The sequence below is a fragment of the Myxocyprinus asiaticus genome, chromosome 20, assembly GCF_019703515.2.
Source record: "Myxocyprinus asiaticus isolate MX2 ecotype Aquarium Trade chromosome 20, UBuf_Myxa_2, whole genome shotgun sequence".
Lineage (NCBI taxonomy): Eukaryota > Metazoa > Chordata > Actinopteri > Cypriniformes > Catostomidae > Myxocyprinus > Myxocyprinus asiaticus.
The window spans coordinates 32,552,262-32,578,241 of NC_059363.1; the positions used below are offsets into that span (position 1 = coordinate 32,552,262).

General features: G+C 36.8%; 1 protein-coding gene across 2 annotated transcripts; it reads right to left on the reverse strand.

Moving 5' to 3' along the window:
- Positions 1-574: 574 nt before the first annotated feature.
- On the reverse strand, positions 575-25,666 carry reep1 (receptor accessory protein 1). 2 transcript variants are annotated; one of them, XM_051646863.1, is made up of 8 exons: positions 25,564-25,666; positions 18,463-18,535; positions 17,588-17,664; positions 17,327-17,447; positions 16,168-16,281; positions 15,236-15,407; positions 9,727-10,019; positions 575-1,949 (listed from the first exon to the last, which is right to left on the reverse strand). In XM_051646863.1, exons 1-8 carry the CDS (start codon positions 25,593-25,595, stop codon positions 1,872-1,874), a joined length of 960 nt encoding a protein of 319 aa, XP_051502823.1. In that variant the 5' UTR covers positions 25,596-25,666; the 3' UTR covers positions 575-1,871. The 2 variants fall into 2 exon arrangements, with proteins under 2 accessions (XP_051502823.1, XP_051502824.1); XM_051646864.1 differs by lacking the exon at positions 9,727-10,019 and having other exon boundaries at positions 577-1,949.
- Positions 25,667-25,980: the final 314 nt, after the last annotated feature.

Sequence of the window (25,980 nt, forward strand, 5' to 3'; positions counted from 1 at the left end):
TTTACTTGAGAAGCAAAATTATTAAAGCAATAGTTCACCCCAAAATTAAAATACTCTCATTTACTCACCCTCATTCCATCCCAGATGTGTATGAATTTCTTTCTTCTGCTGAACACAAATGAAAATTTTTAGAAGAATATTTCAGCTCTGTTGGTCTATACAACGCAAGTGAATGGTGTCCAAAACTTTGACGCTCCAAAAAAGCACATAAAGGCAGCATAAAAGTAATCCATACTCCAGTGATTAAATTGAAGTCTTCAAAAGTAATATGATAGGTGTGAGTGAGAAACAGATCAATATTTAAGTACATTTTTACAATAAATCTACAACTTTGACCAGCCCCGACAAGCAGGTTGTGATATGCACGAAGAATGCGAATCGCCAATAAAACAAAAGAAGAAGAAAGTGAAAGTGGAGATTTATAGTAAAAGAGGACTTAAATATTGATCTGTTTCTCAACTACAACTATTATATCACTTCTGACCACATGGATTTAACCACTGGAGTCTTATGGATTACGTTTATGCTGCCTTTATGTGCTTTTTGGAGCTTCAAAGTTCTGGTCACCATTCACTTGCATTATATGGACCTCCAGAGCTGAGATATTCTTCAAAAAAATCTTCATTTGTGTTCTGCAGAAGAAAGAAAGTCATAGACATCTGGGATGGCATGAGGATGAGTAAATGATGAGACAATTTTAATTTTTGGGTGAACTATTCCTTTAAGACTTGTTTTCAGAAAATATATCTTGAATTAAGTTTTTTGTTTTTTTTACCCCGTTGGTAAGTAGTTTTTTATTTTTGTAAGCATACATCTAACACAATTAAGTGAGGTTTATGCTTAAGAACAAGAAGAAATAGGGGGCCTGGGAAGCTCAGCAAGTAAAGACGCTGACTACCACCCCTGGAGTCGTGAGTTCAAATCCAGGGCATGCTGAGTGATTCCAGCCAGGTCTCCTAAGCAACCAAATTGGCCCAGTTGCTAGGGAGGGTAGAGTCACATGGGGTAACCTCCTTGTGGTTGCTATAATGTGGTTTGCTCTTGGTGGGGCTCATGGTGAGTTGTGCGTGGATGCTGCGGAGAATAGCATGAGCCTCCACACGCGCTATGTCTCCGCGGTAACGTGCTCAACAAGTCACGTGATAAGATGTGCGGATTGACTGAGGCAACTGAGGTTCGTCCTCCGCCACCTGGATTGAGGTGAGTCACTACGCCACCACGAGGACTTCGAGCACATTGAGAATTGGGCATTCCAAATTGGGGAGAAAAGGGTAAAAAAAGAAAAAGAAAGAAGAAATAAAAAATAAATATTTGCCAATGGGGTAAAAAATAAAATAATTTATGAAGATATATTCTCAGAAAACAAAGCTTAATATATTTTAATTTTGCTTATCTAGATGTAGACATTTTTACTAAGAAACAAGACAAAAATACTGATTAAGAAACCTTTTGCAGTGTATGTGATGACTATGTGATGGTTATAGTTGGTGGGGGGTTATGGTATGAGGGGTCTCAAGACACAAAACCAAAATGACATGCATGCATTTGTTTCTCCCAAAATCATACCAAAATCTACACTCAGGCACACAATAAATATGTACAAAACAAGTTTGATAACCCCCGACAAGTCTCAGCACAGCAGTATGTACACATGTAGTATGTGTTACCTCAGTGGATGCCCCTCCCCCTTGGGTGTCAAAGATCTGAAGCGAAAGTTTTGCACATCACTTTGGTTACCTCATTACAGAGCAAGGCTGCTTTTGAATATTTTAACATTTTGGCTGCATTCCTCTTTTTTTCTCTGCCATCTCTTGTTGCATCCGCTCATGTTGCAGATAAGAGAGCTAAGCACTCTCGGAGCATATGTATAGTCACATGGCTTCAGTGTATGAAGTGAGGGCATTCCTTGATCTGGAGCAGGTCACAGGTCGTAGGGTTCTAGGAGGAGGCTGAGAAAGAGAAGACCAGTCAGATACATCACAGAATCAGCTGGTGAAATCAGAAAGCTATGCACACTTTGTCTTTATCTGGTTGTTTTCTTTAAATTGTTTCCTTTATCTGAGCAGTACAAGACTTGTTGACTTTTCCACCATTTGCTATCTGAACATACAAAAAAAAAAACATCCTCAGTGCAAAACATACACACCCACGCACACACAAACACACACACAAAATTAAATGGTCAGACTATAACAGAGAGCGTTTTTTCATTTGTCAAAAATAAATAAATAAATAAATCAGTCACAATGCTAAACACACACACTCAGAAATGAAGAGGTGAGACGAAAACACACACACACAACCAGGGCATCAATAAGTGGAGCTGTACAGCCATCTTTTTGTCATTGTTGGCATTACAAGTCATCTGTTCACACACACGTTTGCAAAATAATTTTTTACTATAGAAAGTATGAAATTAAAATGTTTAATCTTATTCTTCTGTTATATACTCTAATTGAATTTTCATAATTTTGCAGTTCATTTCTGTTTCTTGATGTTCATTTTCTTGACATTATTATGCATTTACTTTGAGTTATTACATTTTTATGTTTGAAATAAATTATTGGTAGAAAAATGCTTATTCTGTGTCTTTTTGTAACACCATGGTCAGGTTTGATTGCAAGCATAATGATATTAACTGCAAAAACTGACACTTCAAATCCATTAAAAATGCTGAACTTTGACAAATAATAGTTTGATAATGTCTAAATATATATCCAAATGCATATCTTGTGATAAAATATAAAATTAGGTTACAAGCCATCAGACTACACAGTAGGTGGCTACAGCCATCTACTGGCTGTTACTGGGATGACATTGTTTTCAAGTCATGTTATTTACATTTAGTTCACCAGATGCCTCCAATTTATGTCACATTCTCATGTTTTCTTCATGTTTCAACTTATAGAAGTGTAGGTTCTGAATAAAAAAAATAAAAAAAATTAAGATTTGCATATTTGTATATGAAAATGAATGGTAAAATCTAGAACTTTACATGTAAATAAGATCAAAAAACATAAAATCCCAAAAGATATGCATCATTTTATTGTTCTTAGTTCAGGGAAGAAGAAATGGTATCATTATCATCATCATCATTATCATGTTTACGTCTTGTGTCTATACCTTTGAAACAGTAAGTATTTGAATGTTTACAGATTGGCTGCATTCACTGCCATTGTAAGTGCCACACTGTTATACAGATTTTTCTTTTCTTTTTTTTTTTTAAGAAAAGGAGGGGCAAGTCACAATTAATTTTTGTGGAAATCAATATTATGCCACAAATGCTCTCGATTGAGCTGAACTTGTAATGAACCCGGAATATTTATTTAAAGTTTATAAGCAACTTACTGTAGATACATATCTAACGCAGTATGAAATTAAATTTTTCTGAAGTGGCGTTATTTGTACCAACCAAGTGACCTACAAATAAGCTTGTGTAAGCCTGTCTCTTTTCCATTAAAGAGACTTGAGCAAAGTTTTCTAGCAAGTCAGTCCACTGGTGGCCATCTTTGGAACACTCCTGGGAGGCTATTTCCAGTCATGACAGTGCAGCTCCTACCATTAGGCGCTATAGCTTCTTGGTTAGGCGTTCCAATTTCTCCAATTAATTTTAATAGAAGTCACTGCTAAATAGTCTCTTACTTGTCATCTTTCCTGCCCATTTTAGACACTGATCTCTGTCCTATTACTCACTGTAACTGAATGCTAGCTGTGATCTCTCATAAATGCTATACCTTGGTAAGAGTGTCAGAGACCAGTCATGTGACGCCATGCGAGGATCGGACGTGTGAACGCTCTGCGCACTTTGCTAGTTTTGATACTTTTAATGACATAAACCGGTGAGATTCGATACACTCTGTTCCATAACTGTTTTAGGAGGACAGACAATATGTCAAAGAATTCAAAATCCTTGGGCTCTGGAGACATTAAAAGACACTTACGTTGCGAAAGCTGACACCCCCGGAGGCCTCGAGCCCGGGAGTCAATTTGGTCAGAGAAGTGCGGGAATTGCGGCGAGAAATGTTGAACATGTCGGCAACGCTGATGAAGGTCGTTGCTGACTTGGAGGATCTTGCTGTAATATGTCGACTGATCACTGCCATAGAGACGAAATTCACTGATATGGTTACAAGAGTGGGGGATGTCGAGAAACGGATCGATTATCTGGAGTCAATGGAGAGGGAATTATCTGCTAATCCGCTAGTGACCAAGGTGGATTTGGAGCATGTTTGGGAGAAGTTGGAGGACATGAAGAACCGTAGCCAGTGGAATAACATCCGAATTGTCGGAGTTCCTGAGGGAGCAGAGGGACAAGATACGTTGAAGATCCTGGATGGGCTCTTTCCGAATCTGCTCAACATAGCAAGCCATATGCTGGAAATCGAGCGAGCTCACAGAGTTCCGGCTCGGAGATCCACGGAGGGAGACAGGCCCCGATCAACTCAGGCCAAATTTCTGAGATCATACGATAAAGATCTTGTGTTACGTGAGACGAGGAGTAAAGGAAGGCTTTCTTGGAAGAACTACAGCATTTTTTTGTTCCCAGACTTTGCGAATTCGACAAGAGAGAAACGTGATCGATTCAAGGAATGCAAGAAACTTTTACATCAACAGAAGGTCGCTTTTGCACTGATATTCCTGGCCAAATTGAGAATAGATACTAAGGATGGCTGTAAAACATTCACATGCCCACAGCAAGCGATGTCCTTCATAAAGTCAATGGAGTGAGTAAGTCATCTTGTTGTACTCATGTTGCAGCTGAGTGGGCCATCTCACTGAACATACGCTTGACTGTTTTGCGGAATCTGCACGCTTTTTTGTGCTGGTTCCGCCTAGCGACTGGAGTTTATTTTGTAGAGTAACACACCTTCAGGACAGTTTTATGGATGAATCTACACATGCTTTGTGCTTATTCCACCTACTGGCTGGAGTTTGTTTTATAGATGATCTTTTGCTGTGTAATTCTGTCTCACAAAATTTTTATAGAACACCGGACTTGACCAATCCGACAGCAAAGTTGTCGTGGGGGTTCTCATAGGCGTGCATGGACTGTTTGAGTTCAGAGGGATGAACACCAGTTGGCGCTGTCATGTGCGGGGTTAATGCGTATGTTTTTCTTTTTTCTGTTTGTTTTGTTCTAGGGGATGTTTGGGTTTTGATGGTTGCACTAATGTTGGAATGTGGTCTTTATAATCTTGTTTTTGACACACAATCTATTTTTCTTACATGTCAAAATGTGAAATGTTAATATGAGTGGATTGTCTCTCTCCACATGGAATGTGAATGGATTGGGGCACCCCATGAAAAGAAGGAAGGTTATTTCTCTTCTTAAACATAAGAAATATGATATAGTGTTTCTTCAAGAATCCCAGGGCGTGCTGAGTGACTCCAGCCAGGTCTCCTAAGCAACCAATTTGGCCCGGTTGCTAGGGAGGGTAGAGTCACATGGGGTAACCTCCTTGTGGTCGCTATAATGTGGTTCGTTCTCGGTGGGGCGCGTGGTGAGTTGCGCACGGATGCTGCAGTGGATGGCGTGAAGCCTCCACGCATGCTATGTCTCTGTGCCAACGCGCTCAACAAGCCACGTGATAAAATGCGTGGGTTGATGGTCTCAGACGCAGAGGCAACTTGGATTCATCCTCCGCCACCCAGATTGAGGCGAATCACTGGGAATTGGGCATTCCAAATTGGGTGAAAAAGGGGAAAAAAAGAAAAAAAAAAGAAAGAAAAGAAACACATCTTTCTCTGCAGGAAGCTGAAAAATTTGGGAGGCTGGCTCGAGTAAGAGCAGGGGAGTCATTAAATTGATAAGTAAACATCTACAATTCAAATGTCTCAAACAGATTAAAGATAAATTAGGAAGAGTCATTATCATTTTAGCTGAAATTCTGGGACAAAGTCTTATTTTGGCTAATATTTACGCACCTAACGTTGATGATCAGGGCTTTTTTATAGATCTTGAAGGGATGTTGCAAGCCGCTGGCACCCCTCATGATATAATATTGGGAGGAGACCTTAATCTTTTGATGGACTCAGTCCTTGATCATAATGAAGCCAATGTGTGCAAGCCCCCCTAGAGCAACATTGATGCTTCACAGGATGTGTAAAAATCTTGGTCTTACAGATATTTGGAGACTTTTGAACCCATCTGGGAAGGACTATACATTTTTTCCATCAGTCCATAAGATTTACTCTAGAATAGTTTTTTTATATATCGAAGTCCCTCATTTCATCAGTTGCTGATTGCTCAACTGGAAACATTTTAGTCTCAGATCATGCTCCCTCATTTCATCAGTTACTGATTGCTCAATTGGAAACATTTTAGTCTCAGATCACACCCTGGTGTGTTTAGAGGTGTCGCCACATATGGAGAAAAAGAAATCATACTTGCAAAATCCTGTATTCCAACAAATGCTAAAGGCTGAAATCAATGTCTATATGGAGACCAACTGGTCCTCAGTGTCCTTTGTGGGCGTGGCTTGGGAGGCACTTAAGGCGGTTCTTAGGGGTCGGAACATACAGTATGCCTCATTCACCAAAAAATCCAAAGCACAAGAACTCGTGGAATTGGAAGGGAATATTAAAAGTGCTGAGGTCATCGAATGGCCTCAGGGAGGTGACCCGATTGAAATACAGATATAATACTATTTTGTTGTGGAAGGTGGAGTTTTGGCAATTCAGGGCAAGACAATCATACTTTGAGTCAGGGGACAAAGCAAGGAAGCTTCTGGCTAGATTTATAAAATAGAGATAATCTTTTTCTACCATTTCCTCAGTGAAATCTGCTGGTGGTGAAATATTTACCCTCAGCCATTGATATTAATGATGCTTTTAAAGAATTCTATCTTGATCTCTATAGTTCCATGTCTTCGTCTACTGATGAGAAACTTTGTGGAACCATTAGAACTTCCTACACTGACGACTGAGCAAAGGAATTCTCTTGATTCTGAGATAACCTTGGAGGAGCTGGTGAGGTAATTAAGGCCTTGTCTATAGGCCAGATGGCTTTGCCGCAGGGTTTTTTAGATCTTATGCTACAGAACTGGATCCACTTTTGCTAGAAGTTTAAACGGAATCATTAAAGAATAGAAAGCTTCCACCAACCATGACACAAGCCCGGATCAGTCTGATTCTTAAAAAGGACAAAGATCCAAGCAAGTGTAAAAGTTACCACCCAATTTCCCTGATGCAGCTAGACATTAAAATATTGTCAAAACTTTTGGCTAACCGATTAAGTAAAGTTATGACATCTCTTACACATATAGATCAGGTGGGGTTTATTCGGGGCCGTAACTCTTCTGATAACATTAGGGGTTTCATTAATGTCATGTGGGCAGTGGCGAACAATCAGACTCCAGTCGCTGCTATCTCACTTGACACCGAAAAGGTGTTTGATATGGTAGAATGGGATTCTTTTTTTACGATTTTGGGAATGTATGGGTTCGGGAGTACTTTTATTAGGTGGATTAGCTGCCTCCACATCTGAGACCGTCAACCCGTGCATCTTATCACGTGGGTCGTTGAGCGCGTTACCATGGAGACATAGCACGTGTGGAGGCCCACGCCATCCACCGCAGCATCTACGCATGACTCACCACGTGCCCCACCGAGAGTGAACCACATCACTAGGAGGTTACCCCATGTGACTCTACCCTCCCTAGCAACCGGGCGAATTTGGTTGCTTAGGCGACCTGGCTGGAGTCACTCAGCACACCCTGGGATTCAAACTCGCGAACCCCAGGGGTGGTAGCCAGCATCTTTACCACTGAGCTACCCAGGCCCCCCATTAATCCCTTTTCTAAGTTCTCAGGATACAAAATCAATTGGTCTAAATCTGAAGCTTTGTCTCTGACAACGTACTGCCAGGTAACAGCTTTTCAGCCAGGCACCTTCCAGTGGCATAACAGGGCATTAAGTATTTGGGTAATTTATTCCCAACAAATTTGTGTGATTTAGTCAGAGTTAATTTTGACCCTTTAATAAAAAGGTTTTTGAGCGATGTGGGCAGGTGGGCTTCACTACATTTATCGATGATTGGGAAGGTTAATGTTATTAAAATGAATTGTATTCCAAAATTCAACTACCTGCTACAATCTCTCCCTATAGATGTCCCCCTCTCTTATTTCAAGCAATTTGATAGCATAGCGAAGTCCTTCATCTGGAATGGTAAACATCCCAGATTACACTTCAGAAAGTTACATAGGCCTATTGACATAGGTGGGCTAGACCTACCCAAGATTTTGTTTTAGCATTCGGTCTCAAACATTTGTCTCATTAGTTGCTTCCACTTGAGAGAGAGCCCCTCCCTGGTTTTGTATTGAACAGGAAGTTCTTGCCCCTATTTCGCCATTGCGAAGCCTCTCTATCAAACTAACCGGAGAAGTTAATTACAATCCGTTATCTCCATTTGCACTCGGTATGAGTGTTTAATTTGGACATTTATTTAAATGTTGCCACAAGCATATGGCTGAACCCAAAATTATGTATTAATAAGTCCCCTTTCTGCTGGTCAGAGTGGATTGTGAGGGAGGTTAATACGCTCGGTGACCTATATGAGAGTGGAGTGTTGAGATCCTTTGAAAATATGGTTCAACATTTTGGGATTCCCAGGTCTCAGTTTTTACAGCTGAGCCACCTGCTTTGTGCTATCTTTGGGAGTAGCATACACCCCTCTAAAGCCGCAGATACTCTGGGAGTGGTGATTACTGCTTTTGGAAAAGGTCATGAGGCATCAGTGTGTTACTCCCTTCTAATTCAGAGTCTGGGGGACAGAGCTTCAACTTCTCTAAAGAGATTATGGGAGAAAGATTTAAACTTGGTATTGAAGGAGGGAGTGTGGGCTAGTATTCTAAAAAACATCAAGTCTACATCTAGAGATGCAAGGGTGCGCCTTATGCAATTTAACATTTTACATAGATTCTGTTGGACCCCCTCTAGATTGTATAGGCTTGGTCTTAAAGACGATGGGGACACAACCCATGTTTTTTGGTGGTGTGTTAAGATCCAAGAATTTTGGTTGAGGGTTCAGAGTTTTATGTTTGACATATTGGGCACTCAAATTTCATTTTGCTCCAGACTCTGTATTTTAGGCCATGGGGCGGTCATTAATATACGGGATAGATCCATAAAAGGTTGGGTCCTAGCCGGTGTTGTGATTGGCAGACGGATCATTCTTAGGGGATGGAAGTCGGCTGGAGTGCCCTCATTTCAAGAGTGGTGCACAGAGATGGGAAGGGTGGCGGCATTCGAAGAAATGTCATATAGAAGGCTGGGAAACTTGGACTGGTTTAATAGAAAGTGGGGCATCCATTTGGCATTTTTGGAGTGCTCTTGGAGAGGGGCAGTGGAGAGGGATTCATAGTTTTAAATGTGTGTGTGCATTCTTATTTTAATTAAATTTTAATTTATTTTTTAAAGATGTTTTTGTTAATGTTTCTAAATATTTATGTTTGTGTCCGGGGGGGGGGGGGGTTGTTCAGGGGGAAGGTTTAAGTTTATATAATCTGATTTTGCATTTTCTGTTATGTTTATTTAATTTGTTGAATGGAATCAATAAAAACTGTTAATAAAAAAAAAAAAAAAAGAGTGTCAGAGACCTAGACTTCTCACTATTGCTGGTTAAACAGCAGCTTTGGTTAGTGTTTGAGTGGGTTAGTCACAACAAAGCTCACACAGTCTCCAGTGCAGGCAGGCGTGTCAAGCATAGCCATCAGAAAACAGGGGTACCTCTGGGGCACGCCTCTTAAATCTGAGCTGGGGTGAGCCACAAGGGGCAAATCCCTCCTTTTCCCTAACCTGAGGCTCCTCCTGGGCTACAGGTGGAGAAGAAGGATGGAGTGCAAGTTTATCCTGGAAGAACTCAGGGGGTGAAAGCACTGGAGTAGTGTTGGCCTGTGCTGGAGTCATGAGGGGCTCGGATGGAGTGGGAGTAGGTGTGGGAGTCAGAGGGCAAGGAGGCTCCTTAGAGGTGCATTGCTCCAAGTTCAAGACCTCATAATCGGTCATGTCAAAATCATGGCCTGAACAGTGCATTAAAACACAAACTATGACTACAACTGCACTTAAACTGTGCAAATTCTTTAACTATACCACTCTTTGGAATATTTGATTCTGATTGGCCAATCATGGCATTGAGCAGTCAGATATCTGTGTATTATCTGTTAAATCAAATTTCCTTTATATCTGGTTTCTTATATAGCTGTGCAAGTTTCATGTCTCTTGAATCACTCTGTCATTGTGTACATAACATTTAGTCTTCGAACTTTGAATTTTATGTTCGTTCAGATCCAGTTAGATCCATTCATTACAGAAAGATCTAAAAAGAGTGAAAATAATGATTTACTAATTCAACACGATCTCATGAAAATTCGTAAGAATAGTACAAGATGGTGAATACGTAAGAAAACGTATGGCCAATCACACATGCTTTCCATGTGTCCCTGTAGACCACGACTCAGATGTTTTGCTTCTTCCTTGTTAAACTAAATGTGTGTCAAGGCATATGAAAACCTAAGAATGAAGTGTAACACCTTACCAGACCCTAAACCTAACCATGATAGTAATGAAAAAAGCTCAGTTGTTTACAATGGAAGAAAGCAAAACTTCGGGGTTCAGAACGTGCATTCATTATATATTTAGTCATTTTAACCCCTAACCTAAACCTAAAAATACATTTGAACCTGTGCGAGGGAAGCATATACGATAGGTTGCTCTATTTGTACTAATGCCATCTCGCACTGTCTTACGAATTCCCATGAGACTGTGTTGAAATAATTAGTAGGTAAAAGTCAATGCTTCTAACAAACTGTTGGTACAAGGGACAATATATTCTTCCTGCTTTTCAGGAAACGGGTTGTGATATATTTTGCTGCACAGTCTTTCTAAACGGTCTTGCAATAGGATTCTTATATATACAAGCTCGAACAGGAACCATCTAAAAAGGGAAGGTCCATTTTTCCTGGCCTGTACAAAAGAAAAACTTATGGAAAAATGTCTACTTCTTTCCTAAATTACTACTTACTTAAATGATCTACTGCTATTTTCCATGAATCAAAGCAATAACCTATTTGTGCCTTCACTTTTCATATTCATACTGCTAAAACATTGTTTAAAGGGATAATTCAGTTCAAAATTTAAGTCTTTTTTACTATAAATCTCCACTTTCACATTCTTCTTTTGTTTTTGGTGATTCGCATTCTTCATGCATATCGCCACCTACTGGGCAGGGAGGATAATTTATAATAAAAAATGACTTAAATATTGATCTGTTTCTCACCCACACCTATAATTTCGCTTCTGAAGACATGGATGAAACCACTGGAGTCATATTGATTACTTTTATGCAGTGTTGTACAAAGTATTCATTTGTCATACATGAGTAAAAGTAAAGATACCTTCATGGAAATCGACTCAAGTAAAAGTTAAAGAAGCTCAGGAGAAATGACTTAAGTAAAAGTATTAAAGTAACTGATTTTAAATGTACTTAAGTATCAAAAGCACAAGTAAATTGCATAAATTACGGAACAGTTCATTAAACCCATGGCAACTTATTTGATTGGTGGTGCTCATTGTGCTCATGCCATCCCAGATGTGTATGACTTTCTTTCATCTGCACAACACAAACAAAGATTTTAGAAGAAAATTTCAGCTCTATAGGTGAATGAAGTGAATGTTGGCCAGACATTTCAAGCTACAAAAAGCACATAAAAAAAAAAAAAGCACAATAAAAAAATTAAAAAAAGCACATTAAGGTAGCATAAAGTAATCCATACTACAACAGTGGTTAAATCCATGTCTTCTGAAGCGATTCAGTCAGTTTTGGGTGAGAACAAACCAAACTGTAAATCATTTTCACTATATATCTTGCCATTGCAATCTCTCCTAATGTCAAGATTTATAGTCGAAAAAGAAGATATATTTTGGTATATTCTCACCCAAAACCAATTGGATCCGTTCAGAAGACATTGGTGAAACCACTGGAGTCTTATGGACAGGGTTGGGGAGTAATGAAATACATGTAGCAGGATTACGTATTTAAAATACAAAATATAAGTAACTGTATTCCACTACAGTTACAATTTAAATCATTGGTAATTAGAATACAGTTACATTCAAACAGTATTTTGATTACTGAAGAGATTACTTTGCATTTTATTGTCATTTAATATTTAGTCCTTTCAGATGGAAAACATTTATACGTATAAATGATTCGATCCAAAGTGCATTTGAACAGCAGCGAAACACTTTCTTATGATGTGTTACATTCATACGAGCAGACAGAGAAGTAAGTTTGAAGTAAGTTTGGAGCAGAAGAAACAGAAATAAACCTTGTGTAAATTGTCAGCTTTACGCTAAGATAAAATGCTATTTCTAGCCATTTTACATGCACGTTACTAGGCACGATCATATTTTTTTATCAAGAAAATTCACGTTAGATCATAATTTCTTTTTTTCTAGTAAGACCTTTGATATTAGGGCAAAAATCTTATTCTGGATAATAATTTTTGTATTGTTTCCTGTAAAAAATATCTAAAAATCCTTAAAACAAGATCAATTTGATTGATCTTGTTTTAGAAACAACACTGCATAAGATATTTAGGTTTTTCAGAGAATGTATTTTTAACATGTGTATTTTGTCTTACTGTACTGACAGAGTTTTTATAGTCAAAACAAATGAAAAAATCTACCAGTGCTGAAGAAGTAATCCAAAGTATTCAGAATATGTTACTGACCTTGAGTAATTTAACGAAATATGTTACAAATTACATTTTACAGCATGTATTCTGTAATCTGTAGTGGAATACATTTCAAAAGTAACCCTCCCAACCCTGCTTATGGATTACTCTTATGCTGCATTTATGTGCATTTTGTAGCTTTAAAGGTCTGGCCACTATTCACTTACATTGAATTGACCTACATAACAGCAATATTCCTCTGAAAATCTTTTTTTGTTTGTGTTCTGCAAAAAAAAGAAAAATGAAAGTCTTACACATCTAGGATCGAATGAGGGTGAGAAAATTATGAGAGAATTTTCATTTTTAAATGAACTATCCCTTTAATGGTGCATTCAAGTCACATCAGAATTATCATATTTATGGGATGAGTGTAAATGAACACCACAGTCCATAAAAATGTAACACTGAAGGAGGGAGTTGTGGGGGTGGGCTCTTTTCATTTGGGCCAATAAGCAACCACCCAGCAACCACCCAGAACACTCTGGCAACTGCAGAGCAATGTGCTAAAACAGAGTTAAAACAACTAAACAACAGCATAGCAACAACCTGACAACCACCTAGAACACCCTGGCAACTGCAGAGCATTGTGCTAAAAACACAGAAAACAACTTAGCAACAGCACAGTAACAACCTGGCAACCACATACTGTAGCAATGTGCCAAAACACAGAGATCACCTTGATAATAACTGCATAGCATGCCCTAGCAACCATCCAGAAAACCCTAGTTACCACATACTGTAGCATAAATGTGCTACAAAGCAAATATAACACTTTAGCAATCACCAGAAAACTAGCTTGGCTTAGGCAAAGACCATTATTCCATCTTCATAAAATATCAAAATAAATATTGTTGGACATTTTCATGAGCGCTGGTAATTATTCATACACATCATACCTTGGTTAAATGTCAAATTTAAACGCATTTGATTGACTTTTATATGAACAGGTCTCCTGGAAAGGCGGGAGACTGATCGCACATAACTTCATTATTTCACAGCTTTCATAATGTTTAAGCCTAAACTTATCAAATTAATTAGTCCAAAAAACCAATTTAAACTTTAAACATGAGCAGTTTCTTGTCATCCACAGAGGAGATTTGTTTCAGATTCATGGTTCGCAAAATGAATCATTCAAACCGCTTATTGAATATTTTTGTTCAGTTCAAAGGAATCAAATTTAAAAGATTAGGCTCAAATTATTCTTTCAACAAATCACACATCACTAATGCCGATCTGCACGCATTTTTGCACGTACAGCTGTTTTTTTTTGTGTTTTTTGTTTGGTGTTACCATGTCGCAAAAGTATCGAAAAGGTCTGGAATAAAAGTATCAATTTTCTCTTCAAAATGTAGTGAAGTGAAAGTAAAAGTCCAAAAAAATATTTATACTCAAGTAAAGTACAAATATTAAAAAACTGTACTTAAGTACAGTAACGAAGTATTTGTACTTCGTTACTATGCACCTCTGCTTTTATGCTGCCTTTATGTCCTTTTTGGATCTTCTGAGTTCTGTCCTCTATTCACTTGCACTGTATGGACCTACAGAGCTGAGATATTCTTCAAAAAAAAAATTGTGTTCTGCAGAAGAAATAAAGTTATACACATCTGGGATGGCATGAGGATGAGTAAATGATGAGAGAATTTTCATTTTTAAGTGAACTATCCCATTAAAATCATTTCCTAGTTTCATAAGAAAACGATGGATTAAATAAAAACTAGACACTTGTATGAAAAACACTAGTCAGGGCATTTGGGTGTTCTGCTTATGAATGAAAAACAGATATTGTCTATTTGTAAGCATAACAAGTGTAACTATGCTTGTTTTCAGACCAACAAAAAGGTAGATCACCCAAAAATGAAAGTTCTCTCATTATGTACTCAGCCTCATGCCATCCCAGATGTGTATGACTTTCTTTCTTCTGCAGAACACAAATTAAGATTTTTAGAAAAATATTTCAGCACTGTAGGTCCATACAATACAAGTGAATGGGTGCCAAAATTTTGACATTCCAAAAATCACATAAAGGCAGCATAAAAGTACTCCATAAGACTCCAGTGATTAAATCTTTATCTTTAGAAGTGATATGATAGGTGTGAGTGAGAAACAGATCAATATTTAAGTCCATTTTTGCAAGAAATTCTTCTGGTTATATATTTTTATCATCCTATATTTGGTTTTCTATGACCATTTTCCACCCTCTCTCTGATCCTTAGAATAAACAGACTGTTTTTGCTGCCATGCATTTAAGACTCTTAAGTAAACGCCACTTTTGCATGTGCAAAGAGTAACAGAGCTTTGATGCATTTATTCACAAGTTGCATGTTTGCTGTTGAGTCCAATGTAGTTTTAACTATTACTTATAAGAGATGATCAAGAGAAATATCTGAACTAATTAGGATTAGCAGAAATCTGATTGGCTGATGGTAGAATTCTCTCCAATCTAAATGGTGGATAGTTGGATGGTCTTCAAAGGGTAAAGAGATGGTGATCATTCGTCTTACCCTTGCTGTATCCAGTCTCTGATTTGCTGCGCATCGTGGTGCGCGTTCTGTTCTGTGCAGCTGCAGGTTGAGTAGTTAAAGAACTCTGGGCTTTTGTCTGGCCTTCTGCCTGGAGAGACGACAGGTCCTGCATGCTGAAACTCCGAAGCCCCTCGGAGAGAACACCCTGGCCCTGGATCATGGAGAGTCAGATAAATACTGTCATGCTGTGTTCTGAAGACCATCATCTATAATCTGTTTTGTTTATACAAATTGTGCATTAAGATGTGGATGTTTGACTAGCCTTGTTTAGTTATTTTTTGAGAAGGTGTGAACATTGTTGATATTCACTTCAAAATCCATGCTTCAGGGTTTCCACCCTTTATAACAATGTCTGTTCCATGAAATTTCCAGTCGTTTGTGATTATTAGATAAGGGTTTTTAAAAAATCATTTTGAATTAGACAATTTCCTTATTGATCATTTAGAGTGATATGTTTACTGGTTTGACCAATTCACCAAAAATAACCGACTCAGAAGAACAATTTGTTCACAAATTGGACTTCTCTATGGCTTGCGAGCAAATTTAACTGTACACAAGAGCTGAAATATTTGATGAAATATTTTAGAGAAAAGCATAATCTATGTCAGCTATAGAAATTTCCAATTCCATCAATTAGCTATAGAACTTTCCCATTTTAAGATGATGTTCATTTCCATCACATTTCCAGGCCGAGAAAACACAGTTTTAAAAATCCCAGATGTTTCCATGTTTTAACATATTTGTGGGATCCCTGCAACTTTCAGGGTATGAAATATGAGATATGTTTAACTGTACCCAATGGTGGTATATCAAAATGATTGATGATTGTTCTAATTCTAACAATCCATTACAGTATAATAAATAATATTTCTTCTATGCATGTCAGCAAGGTGGCAAAAGTAGATTATTACCTTGGAGGCAGCCATTACTGCAGCTGTTGCCGCCACATTCAAGCCTTTCCTCCCGAAATGCATCAAAGTGTCATAGCTTTTATCTTTTGCTTGGCAAAGATACTCATCGATATCCTGAGAAAGAGTCATAATGTCAGAAAAGTTCACATATGCATTTAAAAAAAATGATACTTTCACTGCTTAAAGATGCTTTGTATTTTCTATGCCACTAGTGCAATCAAAGAAACAATCATTTTGAACAAAGTTTTGATAGTGCCATAGAGCCACAATGTTTAGCCTTTTAAGGGAGATCAACCTCCAAATGGCTTACTTACAGTTGTCTCTGCACATTAAACTGGGAAAGTATTTGTACTTTCTTTAGTTTCTTTCTACAAAAGTACATTTCAGAAAGTTTCTCCTTATTGTTATCAGTGTTTTTGTGTTTGTCGTATCAATTTGACCTTATTGTGTTCTCCTGACGAATTTCCTGTCACAAAAATAAAGAGCAGAGGAAATCACCCCAACAAGTTTTGGGAAAAAGGGGTCAAATGTACACTTCCTCAGGAGCACTCATCAACTCAAACAATTACAGTTATTAGCATTAAAGGGACAGTTTACCCAAAAAGGAAAATTCTGTCATTTTTACTTGTCCTCATGTCGCTTCAATATACGTGAGCTTTGGCAGAGATGAAGATCTGTTCTTCACATAAAGGTATCGTATGACTTCAGAAGACTTGGAATGTAGCCTACAAGTCATATGGACAGTTTTATGGTGCTTTGGTGTTTTTTCTTTTTTTGTTGTTTTTGCAGCTTGACAGTCCTTGGTCACTATGAACTATCGCTGTATGCCAAGAGCTGCATAACAATTTTTAATAAAATTCTGCTTTTGCTTTCCACATAACATGTAAAAGCATGGGTTTGGGCCAACATGAAGGTGAGTAAATAATAACATAATTTTTATTTTGGGGTGAATTCTTCCTTTAAAAACCATTGGTGTTTGGAAAATTGAGATTCACTAATAAAGATGCTGCTTGCTAATTTGTCTATCTGAAATATTAAATAAGTGTATTAGTGACAGCTTTGAACATTTGCTTAGCCTAAACAGGATAGAAATGAATAGACAGCCACAAAAGGAAAAACAATACAGGACTAAGTGAACAGATCACATCAATTATATTACCTTCTCCTTAGAGGACAATGTCGGGTGCACAAATTTCCTATACAGAACACTGGATCCCTTTGTATATGGGGAAAGTAACCACACCACAAAGGCGATTTTGAGCTCATAGTAGAAAGGGAGCCTTCAACAAAGAACAAAATAAGTCTTACATGTCATGCTGGCTGTAGCCCACATCAAAAAGCATCAAAAGTATTAAAATATGAGTAATTCCTATAACAATATGACTCAACAGAAGCACATGCATTGGCACAATGTACTTACCAGCATAGAAAGATATCAGTAATCACTTCAGCTGTAGTAAAAAGTGCAAATATTATCCAGTACATCATCCATTTCACCTGTTTGAAGTAAAACATGGTAATTATAGCATATGGAATGAGAGGCACACACTAAAAACCCTAATAAGTTGACTACTACACTGATTGAGTAAACTCATTGCCAGTAATGGTGTCTCCAAACCTTGAGTAATTAAGTTCATATAGAATAATTAGTAATAATTTTATAATTAGTGTAATTAGGTGTTCATATAGAATGAACTTCATTATTTAAGTAAAGGTAACTAGATGCAAGTAGACTTAACTCAGATTTGCTATTAAAATGTTGTTGTTTCAACTAATAATTTTAATTGAATGGACTAAAATTTAGGTCATTCAATGACAAAGCTTTAATAATGAAGATTATAACTGATCCTAGGTCAATCATCAAATAAATGTATTTCTCCACAGAAATGTATATATGTCTGTACTTCAGTTGCACATGCACAAGGAAGTCTGAGATAGTGCGAACAGGGTACAACTTGACCTAAAGGGACACAGATCACCCTAATGTTGTCATCGCACAAAACAACTATTTGCAAAAGAACAACATAAATAATACTAAAAAAAACAAAATAATTTAAAAAAATCTAAAACCTTTATGAATGAAGTCTATGGATTTTTAAGAATAATAATAAGTTCCAGGAACTTATATATTTGAGATATGAGCCCAAACCTTGACATTTCAAGTAATGTTTAATTAAGATAACTTGATTTTTCCAGTAATGACAACATTAAGGTTTACAGTGCATAAAATCAAGAGGAGGAATAAAGCAATAAATATTAAGTAGCGGAAATGAAGAGTATGTGACTCATACTTACATATTCTCTCACATCTTTCGATTTAACAGCTTTGTATGAGGAGTATGCGGGGTAAAGGGTACCAAATATGAGCCTGTTAGAGATGCAACAGACATGCTTGAGATAGAACCATACATCCTGAATGTTCAATGGTACACCACAAAATTCAGTAAAATTATGTCATAGCTTGGATTAGGTCGTCATGTACTCTAATGATCTTAGCAGAAAACACATAATTGATTTTTAAAGGAACAGTCAATATTATTTCAATAGAAATAATGACTGATTTTTGAAAACGAAAATTCTTTTTCAGTTTTAGGTGAAGCATTTGAGAGAGAAATTATCAACAACAGAAAGGGAGACAATGGATGGTTGTGACACTTTTTACTAACTGCAAATAATAAATGTTACAGTCATTCCCAGTCTCCACTAATAATGCCATTTCAATATTAGGCAACGTTATTACATAACAATAACCAATTGTAATTTCATCTTGCTTCACTCCCTTTCCATTACTGATATTTTATATAACTGCACTTTTGTAAGGCGTATGGAGGCTCATTTGCTCATTAGCTATTGTAGCACGTCTACAGGCGGTAGATCTATGGCAAGCCAAAGGGCTCACAATACGCTACAGATTAATAGCGTTTTCATCGACCTTGGCGTCGTGAAATACGCCGTAGTGATTGCAAACGGCGTAAAAAATGCACAAAAAATATTAAAACCGCCGTATTTCACGTCGTTTTCCTGTGTGTGAAAAGCGCCGCTTTAAACGCCGTTTGGATTGCCACACGACGCCGTTTAAAACGTTTGAACTGTTCTCACCCAATCAACAATGAACTGAGTCAGACCAGACAAGTTCATCGCTGCCAAACAAATGTGTCTGTATATGATGAAAATATTTAATATCCATTGTAGAGCTGAAATGATTAGTCGATGTTATCGACAATAAAAAATTGTCGACAAAAATTTTAGTTGTCGAATAGTCGTTTGATCTTAACGTAACATTAGATCATATGAAACTCTAATGATTGCACACAAGAGCAGCACTGCAGCTCGTGCCTGACTGAGGAGAGGAAGAAAACACATCTCACAGTCCAGACGCACTCTAAACTTTCCAAATATCTTCAGGTGATGTAGATCGCAAAGTATGAGGGAATTATAATGCAAAAATACAAAATAAGTAAATACAGAAGCACTCTTGTTGTGGAATAAGCAGAGCCGGAGCTGACGCTCAGCTTAAGCAAAACTTGCGTGTCAAGAGTCTTTAAAGGAAACACCCCGGCGTTACATCTTTAATGCAGTTCTATTTAATGCGTTATAGCTTTATTAAAGTTCAAATAATAAGGAAACTGGCATTTCTCTGTGCGGTCAGCGCCTCTTCTATGAGTTGCGCGAAGTGTCCAATCTAAGGGGGAGAGATTGAAACTGCACCCGACTGATGCACACTCTGTCACGGGGACGCTCATCCCTCGAGTGCGCACGCTTAATGCAGCTAGATTATAACATGATGGCTTGTGACTTATTGAATCATGATATATGTGTCACTGTGCATTTCTTATCGTGAAGAAAATTGGCAATACGCAGCTTTATTAATAAGAGAGATTTTGTTTTTTTTGTGAGTTAAAGTTGGACTGAAGTGAACAGAAAGGTGAGAGGGCAGTCTTCGCCCCATTATACACTGCAACAAAATACATTTTTTATTTATTTTTGTTTTGGCTTGTTTTCCAATATAAATATCTAAAACTCCTTTAAAACAACGTACATTAACTTTAGCAACTATACTGCAGAATAATTTTTTTTTTAATCTGAGAATGTTGAATATAATATTAAAAATACAAATATTTTAAAATATCTAAAAATCCTTTAAAAAAAGATGCATTCACCTGAGAAGCAGCGTATAAAATATTTAGACTTGCTTTTAGAGAATAGATCTTGAATAGAAGTATATTTAGTCTTTACTGCACTCGCAGAAGTATAACTAAGTGAAAAAATACACTTATATACAAAATACACTTATATTTAAGATACATTCACTTAAAGCAAGTCTAAATATCTTATGTTACTTCTCAAGTAAATGTATCTTGTTTTAAGGATTTTTAGACCATTTTAAATGGAAAAAAGACAAATACACTTGATAACATTAGGGTTTTTTGGCAGTGAAATTTTTACTGAATTAAACAATAAAAAGTATTTTTTCCCTTTAATTCAGTGAATGTCATTTAGAGGTATTTTTAAAAGATGATTTTGTCCTCTTTATTGTTAGCAAACACGTTTAATACAACCTTTTACACTACTGGTCAATAGTTTTGAAACACTCATTCTTTATTATACATTTTTATAATTTTTTTTCACATTTTAGAATAATAGTAAAGTCATCAAAACTATGGAATAACATAAATGGAACTATGGGAATTATGTTGTGACTAAACAAAATCCAAAATAAATCGATAACTGTGTTATATTTTAGCATCTTCAAAGTACTCACGCTTTGCCCAGAATTTGCAGACATGTACTCTTCACATTTTCTCAACCAACTTCTTGAGGTATCACCCTGGGATGTTTTTTAAACAGTATTGATGGAGTTCCCATCTATGTTGGGCACTTACTGGCTGCTTTTCTTTATTATTTGGTCCAAGTCATCAATTTCAAAGAACGTTTTTTTTTTGTTTTTTTTATTAAATCTTAGTTTTATAATGAAATAAATTAATATGGTGGCACAATTATATTTTTGTCTACAAAACTAATTTCAAACATTTAAGCATACGCCTTCAGATCAAAAGATTTTTAAGCTCATGTGAAACATATCAGTCAAGTGATTCAAAACTTTTGACCGGTAGTGTAAGTCGGGGCACAAGCTGAATAGTCGGTTTAGAGCTAATGATTAATCGTTGCAATAATCGCCGAATAGTCGAATAATCGTTCTAATAATTGTTAGATTTGTCGATTATCAAAATAATCGTTAGTTGCAGCCCTAATCCATTGCAGTATTCCACTAAAATGCATAGATGGGTAATCACTTGTGAGCAGAGGTGATTTTATGATTTCACCTTAGATGGGATAAGACTTTATAGACATGCAGTTTAAAAGTAGAATAACTGTGGCTCAGAGGTTTAGTCCTATGCCTTAACTGTGAGTCTGTGAGAGAGCACAAGTTTGAATCTTGCTTGACTTATTTTTTTTATTATTATTAATAAATTACAGTGTTTGTCAGTTGATGTATATCGGTAAGCATTCCGTATTTGGTTGCATTTTATTTTGTGATTTTACTATAATGGAGAGCGTTAGAATGAGTGATAAAGAAATGAAGCAAACCGTTTCTGTTCCGAACTTTTACGCATAGAGTGAAGGATAATAATCTAGGCTAACGAATTTGTAACATGTTTTTTTAACTGTAAGTAAGTAATATATAATACAGGGCCTAATTTACTGTAGTCTCTGTTTTCAGCAAACATGAAGAGAGAGATCACATAATCACGTATTTTTAAGGGAGCTTACTGAAGAGTCCATCGCAGATTTTTAGGGTTGCTAAGATGAAAAACAGGGCAGCAATAAAAAAGGGTTTAACTACGCCTATGAGCGCTATGATTATTGAACTTGTTATACAGTTATACCCTATTGAAATTAGATATACATGCCAATAGAGGGGGCCAAAATGCTCGTTATTGTAATTTAACGTTTTCACTGTATAACATTTATTATTACAGATAGGCTACTTATTGTTTTCAAACTTTCATTGTAATTCATATTACAAAAATGTATTGAATATAACAATTGACGATAACTGTCGACCTTTTTTTCGTATTTAGACCAAATGCATAATGGGCACTCATTTTTCTCAACTATCACAAACTTTTCTTAATTTAACATGAGGAGGCCATAGGAAGAAATGGAAATGTCATAACCTCTTGTTTTGATTAGAAGTTAGAGAAAACATGAATTTATTAAATAAATAATCAAAACAATATCTAACCATGCATTTATTTAAAGTAGCCAATAGTCTACATTTGGAAAATATCACTATTCTTACCCTCATTTCAGATTGCTATCATTATCTCTCACTTGTGTAGCCTATGCCATGCATGGCGACACTATAGAGTGTTCATTATTAACGTATTACCTGTTTTTGGTAGACAAAACATTTTTATTCACTTTTCATCCTGTGAATATTTTTTGATTGCAACATTTTATCATTTATTTAGTTATTTCATATATTTATTTGTTTTATTTTGCCCTCTACATTTATTTCAAAGTGTATTTCATGATGTTTTTCATTTTAAGCCGTATCTCATGTGGCATTTCACATCCTTTTTCATATTATATGAATAAATGAATACATTCAACTCTGTTTATTTATTTATTTAACAGGGTTCGTACAGACTCTTGAAAGTTTGAAAAATGCTTGATTTTAATCATTGTGCTTTCAAGGTGTGCTTGAATTTTTTTAATGCTTCTTGAACATGCTTTATTTATTTTGAACGTCCAGTTAACACTTATAATTTATAATTTTGTTTATAATTATGAAAGAACAAATGATTTCACATTTCATATGTCAGCGATCCAGTTCTTCTTGGTGGTTCGGTTGCATATCTCGTGAGTCCTTTTGTTGTGATGTATAAGCGCAAAATGAATCGAACTTAAATCGCAGTATGGACTGTGACTATACCGCAAAAGGCTGGGTTGTCTGTGCTTAATTATAATCCATTTGCAATCCCACACAAAGAGAAGTATACCTGATCAGCAGGTGCCAGCGTGTAATGGTATAGCCTTAAGTATAATTCATATAATTAATTATAATTCAACCACAAAATTATACACACACAGACACACACACACACATTTTTACTCCCTCCCCCATAGTATTTTTACCTAATATTTTGGGTCAAGATACGCCGGGTGCCTTTTGCCCCATTTTGAGGGGGCCATCATACCCCAAGGGTACAACTCTAACTCTATATATTATATTGATATATATAATATATTTTTTCCTCAAATCTAAGTTAATTATTCTGCCCTTAAGTCTCCAATGAACAAATATATGTTTTGCTATTTGAAAATGGTGAACTATGTTTATTTTATATTAAATATTATAAGTGATACTTTTAATATTTAATGTACTGTAATATAAACACACAGTGCGAAATACGGAATGCTTAATGATATACATCAACTGACAAACACTGTAATTTATTAATAATAATAAAAAAAAATAAGTCAAGCAAGATTCAAACCTGTGCTCTCTCTCCACTCACACTGATGGCATAGGACTAAACCACTGAGCCACAATCGTTCTACTCTTAGACTGCATGTCTATAAAGTCTTATCCCATCTAAGGTGAAATCATAAAATCACCTCTGCTCACAAGTGATTATCCATCTATGTATTTTAGTGGAATACTGCAATGGATATTAAATATTTTCATCATATACCCTCATTGGGGGTTGAACTTCCTAAGACTGAAATCCTAGAATCGTCACTGACAAAGAGGTGCAAGCATTTCATTTGGAAAGCAGACTAACAATATTTTTCATATTAGTAGAAGTGAATAGGCTATATCAAAGTTACTTCACACAGGCACATTTGTTTGGCAGCGATGAACTTGTCTGGTCTGACTCAGTTCATTGTTGATTGGGTGAGAACAGTTCAAACGTTTTAAACGGCGTCGTGTGGCAATCCAAACGGCGTTTAAAGCGGCGCTTTTCACACACAGGAAAACGGCGTGAAATACGGCGGTTTTAACGTTTTTCGCGCGTTTTTTACGCCGTTTGCGATCACTACGGCGTATTTTACGACGCCAAGGTCGTTTAAAACGCTGTTAAATACGGCGTTTTGGATGAAAACGCGATTAGTCTATAGCGTATTGTGAGCCCTTTGGCTTGCCATAGATCTGTACGACCCCTTTAATATTCAAATGCTTGATAAAAATAGACCTGACAAGTGAATGCTGCTGGACAAGGGCGCAATTAAAAGATCATATGTGATCAAACTGGGCGGCACGAATGACGCTAATTGGGACGGCTCAGCTATTGGTTAAACATGGAAAACGGGTGTTCAGAAAGTAACCAAATAAAATAACCAAAAACGTGACCTGCACCTGTGTTCAAGCGTTTCAACTTTTAGTAGCAGTGCCCTCGCAGTCTGAGTCAACAGCTGCACCTCTCACCCGATCAAATGACCGACCCACAAACAAACCGGTTCTGTGAAGAAACCCGTCAGGGACCAAAAACACAAAACAAACACATGTCCAGAAACACTTGAGCCTAACTACGACACAGCAACCAAAAGCACAAATGTTTGCGGTACAGTTTTCGACCGTTCTCAGGTAATGCTAATGCACGAGTGTTGACGAATGTGCAGTGTCATCGGATATTGTGATCTAAAATTAATTGAACGGCTATTTAGAGATTTTGCACGCACAGCGCGAGGGTTGCAAAAACAAACAAACAAACGAACATAATATAAAAAAACGGAAGTCTCATAATTTTTTTTTTACATTTAATAAATTGACATTTATATAGGCTAGATTAAAAATGCGCGCATAAAATCGCTCAAATTAATTCAGTTAATTAGTGAAAAATCAAATGTAGCCTATTGTGAATAATAATCCACAGATCGATGGCCATCAGATGGTTGACCCATCCCATTGTCTTTTTATTATAGACACAAGACCTGTATTACGATTCCACACTACGGGCACGATAATCACATTTTAAATCGTTCATTTCCACTAGATTTAGATTTTGCACTGAACACAAGCATATAATAAAGTGCATTAATTCAGTATATGAAATCACATTGTGCCACTTGGTTTAGCCTAATCCTTATATTGGAGAATCATCTATAGATTAACTCATAGTTTACTCTAGGTCTAGAGTCACACCACTATAATATCATCGTGTATACATAATAGCCAGGCTTGATGGGGCCTTATATAAATAGCCTAACCATTTCAAACCTACAGTAGTCTATGTGATCTACCTACAGTTAAGAGGTCGACTAAAAACCCTTGCCTTTTCGCATAGGCCTACAAAGGCAGAAAAACTGCTTATTCATATAAAATAATGCACTCGATTCTTATACACACCAAAGGCAATGTTTTACCAGAGCAGAATAAAGACTTACACCACAAGCCTAGAAATAATCCAGGAGACCATTGCGCTGAGAGAGCGGCGCGTGTGTTGTCAACAGGGAGGAGTTTCCTGCGCGACTGTTGTCAGCACTGATCGTTTGACAGACGCGTCAGCGCACGCGCTCTGATCTCTGGACATGTGCGTTACGGAGGATGACATGAGAAAATTCAAAAACAGTTTCCCGTAATGTTACAAATAGAACACAATGATAATTCTCTTCTTTATGATAAAATAAACACATTTAGTCACATTAGAAATATGACCAAAATTAAGGAAAGTTAGTCATGTTTCTTGTAGAAAAGAGGCAAATACTGGAAAGAAAGAAAAAAAAATTGCTGTATTTATGAGAGGGTGGTACTCACGAAACCCTGTCAAGAAAATGTCCTGTTCCCATTTGACTCCAAAAATC

Bases quoted from the DNA above. Each gene is read 5' to 3' on its own strand.
- reep1 (XM_051646863.1), bottom strand. From the start codon at position 25,595: ATGGTCTCCTGGATTATTTCTAGGCTTGTGGT. The intron at 18,536-25,563 runs GTAAGTCTTTAT...CATCTCTAACAG, and splicing joins ATTATTTCTAGGCTTGTGGT to GCTCATATTTGGTACCCTTT. The intron at 16,282-17,326 runs GTAATATAATTG...ACTCTTTCTCAG, and splicing joins CATTGTCCTCTAAGGAGAAG to GATATCGATGAGTATCTTTG.